The 7,991-nt window shown below is 41.7% G+C and overlaps 1 protein-coding gene across 1 annotated transcript; it reads right to left on the bottom strand.

Annotated features, from left to right (window-relative positions):
* Nucleotides 1-661: 661 nt before the first annotated feature.
* LOC124669337 (FCS-Like Zinc finger 1-like) lies at nucleotides 662-1,299 on the bottom strand. The gene has a single exon (XM_047205970.1). It carries the CDS (start codon nucleotides 1,224-1,226, stop codon nucleotides 969-971), a length of 258 nt encoding a protein of 85 aa, XP_047061926.1. The 5' UTR covers nucleotides 1,227-1,299; the 3' UTR covers nucleotides 662-968.
* Nucleotides 1,300-7,991: the final 6,692 nt, after the last annotated feature.

Below are 7,991 nucleotides of genomic sequence, written 5' to 3'. Positions count from 1 at the left end.
AGATGCGAAAGAACGTGTTACATAACTTATACGTGATGATGAGACAAAAGTCTCACATAGCTAAGGTTAAACATGTTCAATAAGACGGAAATAACACAAATAATTTTCACTTTATCGCTAGTGGGAAACATATGAATAAGAATATTTCCAGCTTAAGCAATATGAAAAAACCATAGTGGGAGTGAAAGAAAAAAAAATCATGTTTTATGTTACTGAATATTACAAAAAAACTGTTTGGAGCACAGGTCCAAGTAATTTTTCTATGATTGAGGAAAATAACCGGAATTATCTTCTGAAAAAAATGCTATTCTTACAGCTGACTTCACGAAGAAAGAAGTGTTGAAATCTGTTGCTCAAATGGAAAATTATAAAGCACGACCAGATGGTTTCCCCACCGAAGTTTATCACACTTTTTGGAATTTCATTAAGATAGACGTTGCCTCATGGCATAACCGAGTATAACCCTGATGTTCAACTAATCTGGCGTTTGAGCATAACACTCAAATTTCATCCCGTTTTGTGTACTCAGTTGGAGATCGGGAGATGTTAGGTTTTTTCACCAACGATTACCTAGGATGGTATTGTTTCTTCCGCAAGGTTTTGTTGGTATTTCACCACAAGAAACAGCGAGGAGTGATAAAAAACAATGCTTTCATTCAGAGCATCAGATTCGAAACAGCTAGGATATACAAACATACAATCTCAAGTTAGAGTTGACCGGATCAGCCAAAATCGAAACATGGTTATGTGCTTTGATTTTGTGGCCTTCTTCAACCCAATAATTGTGGGCGCCAGCGCCACTGCTTGCTGCCTCGCCGGACAGTGCTTGCACCAGATGCGAAACCGCGCGTAGGCGGCGTCGGTGCAAGAGCGCCGGAGAGATATCTTCATCCCAAAATTAACGGTTCTTCACATCTCGTTGGCGCTCTGGCCGGTCAGCTTGCGACGGACAACTTCCCAGATTCTCTCTACCCACAATGGGACTCCGGTAGGGACGAGTACGGCCGCAGCGTCCGGGCTGCGTTCTTCTCACATACGACGTCAAGCCGCATCTGCTTGTGGCGGCACTCATCGCTGCAGAAGGGGGTGTCGCCTCTGTACATGAAGATGTCCTTCTCGCTCGCCAGCGGCTTGGCGCAGAGCGCGCACGCGTTCATCGCGGGCATGCCACGCTCGCCTGCTGGCTCGGCGTCGAAGAAGAAAGCACTGGCTACAGATGCCACCATGGTATATACCTAGGTGTTGGTGAGGAGCAGAGCAAAGCTTCGCAGCTCGGTAGCTGATTTTGGTGAGGGGAGGAAGAGGGGATGGAGTTGATGAGTTCAGGGAAGCGTAGGCATGGGGTTTATATCGTGCTTGCAAGCGGACGGCAAAATATCTCGGAGCGGTTCGACCTGCCACGCCCTTGGGCCCACACCAGGCTTCACCTCGACGACAATTGGCAAGAATCGTATAATATACGCTCTAGGTCGACAGGGTGGAGTGATCGACGTAGCTCTAACACTATTTAAGGCTTGTTTGGTACTATTACATTGATATACATTCGTTTAAAATATTGGAAAACCAAAAATAATTATAATGTTTAAAATATAAGCCTTTTTTTAGAGAGTTAAGGTTTGCATTTTGGAACGGAGGAATATTATAATGCACTTTTCAGGATTGGTTCAATTGTATACTCGTGGGATTGTATCTAAAAAATCTCACTTGAATCCTATTGGGTCTGTTTTATTCCCATTTTTTCAGGATTCATAAAAATTCTGGAGTAGTAGTAAATTTATTTAAAGATCCATTATGACATTTGTCTCTAATGGATTATTGATTAGAGATAAATAGGGATGTGAAGGGGTTGATGGAAAATAGGGATTTCACTCAATCCCTATGGGATTATGACAAGCACACTAGTGCTAGCGTTTGGTACAAATGTCTTCTTATTTTGCTATACTTGCACACATCTCAATTATTACTTTGTATGTTGCCAAAAACATTTTAAATTTATAATTATGTAAACTCAAATGTCTTCAACCATCTCCTACTAAGTGAAAAAAATTATTTCATAGATTTCTATTCCAAATATGATATATGTCAATATTCCATTCAACAATGTATTCCTATCTTTACATGCAAAAAAGGTAAGTTGTGTGCCCCGTGCAAAACTGACACGTTTAGTAGCCACTACTCGTTGAACAAGAAAGGTAAGTCTCGGAATATTCTGGAAGTGTTTGGAATGTGTCCGAAAGTGATACGAAATTGTTTCGGTCATTTATGAAAGGTACTAGAAGGATTTATGATGTTTTCAGAATGTTTTTAGAATGTTTCGAAGTTTCCGGAATATTTAAGGAAGGTCGGAAGGGCCCGAAAGGGGAAGACCAGGAGGGGTATGGACCACATGAGCACTCCATGACCGGTGCAGAAGGGAGGGGAGGAGTCCACACAGACGACTACTCCCCCTTGGCCGATTGGGAAGGAGCATGGGTGGACCCCTTGGCCAATTAGGAAGGAGGAGTCTAGGTGGACTTCGTGTTGGAGATATGCCCGAGAAGCAATAGTAAAATAGTTACTGTTATATCTTAGTGTTCATGATAAATGTTTACACCCCATGTTATAATTGTATTAACCGGAAACATTAATACATGTGTGTTGTGTAAACAACCAGAGTCCCTAGTAAGCCTCTCATTTAACTAGCTTGTTGATTAATAGATGATCATGGTTTCTCGATCATGAACATCAGATGTTATTAATAACAAGATCATATCATTAGGTGAATGATATGATGTACACACCCATAGTAAGCATAGCATGAGATCAAGTCATTAAGTTCAAACTTGCTATAAGCTTTCGTTACATAGTTACCTAGTCCTTCGACCGTGAGATCATGTATATCACTTACACCGGAAGGATGCTTTGATTACATCAAACGCCATTGCATAAATGGGTGGTTATAAAGATGGGATTAAGTATTCGGAAAGTGTGAGTTGAGGCATATGGATCAAGAGTGGGATTTGTCCATCCCGATGACGGATAGATATACTCTGGACCCTCTCGGTGGAATGTCGTCTAATTAGCTTGCAAGCATGTGACTAGGTCACAAGAGATGACATACCACGGTATGAGTAAAGAGTACTTGTCGGTAACGAGGTTGAACTAGGTATGGAGATACCGATGATCGAACCTCAGGCAAGTAAAGTATCGCCCGACAAAGGGAATCGGTATCGTATGTGAATGGTTCTTTCGATCATGAAGTCATCGTTGAATATGTGGGAGCTATTATGGATCTCCAGGTCCCGCTATTAGTTATTGATTGGAGAGGAGTCTCGATGATGTCCGCATAGTTCTCGAACCGTAGGGTGACACACTTAAGGTTTGATGTCGTTATAAGTAGATATGGAATGGAATGGAGTTCGAATGTTGTTCGGAGTCTCGGATGGGATCCAGGACATCACGAGGAGTTCCGGAATGGTCCGGAGAATAAGATTCATATATAGGAAGTTACATTCCAAGTTTGGGAGTGGTCCGGTGAATTTATGGAAGGTTGTAGAAGTTTTTAGAATCATCCGGAATAAATCACTATGGAAGGAGGAGTCCCGGAGAGACTCCACCAGCCCTAGCCAACCCACCAAGTGGGAAGGTGGAGTCCATGGTGGACTCCACCAAGGTGACCGGCCACACCACAAGGAAGGGGAGGAATCCCCACCTTGTCTAGGTTTCCCAAATTTGGTAAGTTTTGGAGTTGGACTCCAATGTGGTTTTGGGGTAAACCCTAGGGATTTCCACCTATTTAAAGGGGAGGAGATGGGAGGGGCTGCCTACTACTTGGCCGCACCACTAAGGGGCTCCCTGGCCGGCGCCCCAAGAACCCCCCTCTCCCAAACCCTATCTACTCCCTCCTCCTTCTTCTCCCGCAGCGCTTATGGCGAAGCCCTGCCGGAGATCTCCACCACCACCGTCACCACGTCGTCGTGCTGGTGGGATCCTGGGGAGGATCTACTACATCCGCTGCCCGCTGGAATGAGGAGAAGGACGTCGTCATCAACACCGAACGTGTGACCGAGTACGGAGGTGTTGCCCAACGTATCTATAATTTCTGATGTTCCATGCTTGTTTTATGACAATACCTACATGTTTTGTTCACACTTTATATCGCTTTTATGCGTTTTCCGGAACTAACCTATTGACAAGATGCCGAAGTGTCGGTTCTCGTTTTCGCTGTTTTTGGTTTCAGAAATCTTACACAGGAAATATTCTCGGAATTGGACGAAATCAACGCCCGATGATCTTATTTTTGCACGAAGCTTCCAGAACACCGGAGAGAGACCGAGAGGGAGCCAGGGGGCCCCACACGCCAGGGCGGCGCGGCCAAGGGGTGGGGCGCGCTCCCCTATGGTGTGGCCCCACCAGGGCCCCTCCGAGGCTGCCCTTCCACCTATATAAAGTCTCTGTCGCGAAAACCCAATACGGATAAGCCACGATACGAGAAAAGTTCCAGAGCCGCCGCCATCGCGAAGCCAAGATTCGGGGGACAGAAGTCGCTGTTCCGGCACGCCGCCGGGACGGGAATTGCCCCCGGAAGGCATCTCCATCGACTCCACCGCCATCTTCATCGCCGCTGCTGTCTCCTATGATGAGGAGGAGTAGTTCCCCCCGAGGCTAAGGGCTGTACCGTAGCTATGTGGTTCATCTCTCTCTCCCATGTGATCTTTATGTGATCATGAGCTTTGTGATCTAGTTGAGTATCATCTATGTGCTACTCTAGTGATGTTATTAAAGTACTATATTCCTCCTCCATGATGTAATGTTGACGACCTGGCATCATGTAGTACTTGGTGTAGGTTATGATTGTAATCTCTTGTAGATTATGGAGTTAACTATTACTATGATAGTATTCATGCGATCTATTCCCCCTTTCATAGCCTGACGGTGACAGTGTGCATGCTATGTTAGTACTCGGTATAATTGCAATGGTCTATTATGCACTCTAAGGTTACTTAAATATGAACTCCGAATGTTGTGGAGCTTGTTAACTCTCGGCTTGAGGGAGCTCTTGTAGCCCTACACAATGAATGGTGTTTGTCATCCAACAAGAGAGTGTAGAGAAAGTAGTATTTGTTTATTCAGTTATGTGATCAATGTTGAGAGTGTCCACTAGTGAAAGTATGATCCCTAGGCCTTGTTTCCGAATATCGAATCTCCGTTTATTCATCGTTCTACTGCATGTTTACTTGCTGCCATATTTTATTCAGATTATTATTACCACTCATATTCATCCATATCACTTGTATTTCACTATCTCTTCGCCGAACTAGTGCACCTATACATCTGACAAGTGTATTAGGTGTGTTGGGGACACAAGAGACTTCTTGTATCGTAATTGCAGGGTTGCTTGAGAGGGATATCTTTGTCCTCTACCTCCTCGAGTTCGATAAACCTTGGGTGATTCACTTAAGGGAAACTTGCTGCTGTCCTACAAACCTCTGCTCTTGGAGGCCCAACACTGTCTACGGAGAATAGAAGCGTGCGTAGACATCAAGCTATTTTCACGGCGCCGTTGCCGGGGAGATAAGGTAAAAGGTATTCACATCCTCCGACTACTAAGCTTATTTCCTAGCACCGTTACCAGTTGTGTGAGTGCTCGAAGCTATTTCCTTTAGATCCTGCAATTGCATCTTTTTGTTTCTTGTTTTTATTTTCACTAGTTAGGCTTAATGGGAAACAACAAAAATATTAGAGATCTTTATAGTATTTATCTTGAGTTAGGACATGAGATGTTTGAAGAGAAAATTAAAAAACCTATGGAACTTTATATGCATGATAATGCCAATGTTATTAGTATAAATGCTTTGAACACCATTGTTGCTAATGCTATGGAAGAATTTAAGCTTGGGGAAGCTAGTTGTGATATTTTTAGTCCCCCAAGTTTTGAGGAGAAAATTTTCTTTGATGATACTTTGCCTCCCATTTATGATGATTATAATGATAGTGGTATTTTGGTGCCACCTACTATGGAGGAGAAAATTAATTATGATTATACTATGCCTCCTATATTTGACGATTATGGTGATAATGATAGCTACTTTGTTGAATTTGCTCCCACTACAATTAATAAGAATGACTATGCTTATGTGGAGAGTAATGATACTTTTATGCATGTGAATAAGAATGCTTTATGTGATAGTTATATTGTTGAGTTTGTTCATGATGCCACTGAAAGTTATTATGAGAGAGGGAAACATGGTCATATGCATCTTAATAATATTAAGTTTCCCCTCTTTATGTTGAGAATCTTGAAATTGCGCTTGTGTTGCCTTTCTATGTTTGTTGCTTTGTGCTTACATGACTTGTTTATTTACAAAATTCCTTTTCATAGGAAGTGGGTTAGACTTAAAAGTGTTTGTTATTTGCTTTTGATGCTCTTTTTTTTCTTCAACTCTTATTTCTTGCGAGTGCATCATTAAAATTACTGAGCCCATCTTAATGGCTATAAAGAAAGCACTTCTTGGGAGATAACCCATGTTTTATTTTGCTACTGTTTTGTTGTGTCTTGGAAGTTGTTACTACTGTAGCAACCTCTCCTTATCTTTATTTTATTGCATTGTTGTGCCAAGTAAAGTCTTTGATAGTAATGTTAATACTAGATTTGGATTACTGCGCAGAAACAGATTTTTTGCTGTCACGAATTTGAGTAGGTCTCTCTGTAGGTAACTCAGAAAAATCTGCCAATTTACGTGCGTGATCCTCAGATATGTACGCAACTTTCATTCAATTTGAGAATTTTTATCTGAGCAAGTTAAGTGCCCCAGAAAAATTCGTCTTTCCGGATTGTTCTATTTTGACAGATTCTGCCTTTTATTTCGCATTGCCTGTTTTGCTATGTTTGATGGATTTCTTTGTTCCATTAACTTTCAGTAGGTTTGTGCAATGTCCAGAAGTGTTAAGAATGAATATGTCACCTCTGAATATATGAATTTTCGATTATGCACTAACCCTCTAATGAGTTTGTTTCGAGTTTGGTGTGGAGGAAGTTTTCAAGGGTCAAGAGAGAGGAGGATGATATATGATCAAGAAGAGTGAAAAGTCTAAGCTTGGGGATGCCCCCGTGGTTCATCCCTGCATATTTCAAGAAGACTCAAGCGTCTAAGCTTGGGGATGCCCAAGGCATCCCCTTCTTCATCGACAACTTATCGAGTCACCTCTAGTGAAACTATATTTTTATTCCATCACATCTTATGTACTTTACTTGGAGCGTCTGTGTGCTTTTATTTTCGTTTTGTTATTTTCATTCTCTGAATAAATTCATGCTTGTGTGGGACAGAGACACGCTCCGCTCGTTCATTTGAACACTTGTGTTCTTAGTTTTACTTTTAATGTTCATGGAGAAGGTTGAAACTGCTTCATTCATTGTTATATGGTTGGAAACAGAAAATGTTGCATGTGGTAAATGGTATAATGTCTTGAATAATTTGATACTTGGCAATTGTTGTGCTCATATAGATCATGTTTAAGCTCTTGCATCATGTACTTTGCACCTATTAATGAAGAACTACATAGGGCTTGTTAAAATCTGGTTTGCATGATTAGTTTCTCTAGAGTCTAGATATTTTCGGTTAAGGTGTTTGAACAACAAGGAGACGATGTAAAGTCTTATAATGCTTGCAATATGTTCATATGTAAGCTTTGCTGCACCGTTTCATACTTGAGTTTGCTTCAAACAACCTTGCTAGCCTAGCCTTGTATTGAGATGAGATTCTTCTCGTGCATCCAAATCCTTCGAGCCAAAAACTATGCCATTTGTGTCCACCATACCTACCTACTACATGGTATTTCTCTGCCATTCCAAAGTAAATTACTTGAGTGCTACCTTTAAAATTCTATTCTTTGTCTTTACAATATATAGCTCATGGAAAAATAGCCTTAAAAACTATTGTGGTGAAGAATATGTACTTACGTATCTTATTTCTTAATAAGTTGCTTGTTAAGCGGTAACCATGTTTCTGGGG

Source organism: Lolium rigidum, chromosome 7, assembly GCF_022539505.1.
Source record: "Lolium rigidum isolate FL_2022 chromosome 7, APGP_CSIRO_Lrig_0.1, whole genome shotgun sequence".
Lineage (NCBI taxonomy): Eukaryota > Viridiplantae > Streptophyta > Magnoliopsida > Poales > Poaceae > Lolium > Lolium rigidum.
The sequence above is the reverse complement of the archived record's forward strand: the minus strand, read 5'-3'. Positions and strand labels throughout refer to the sequence as shown.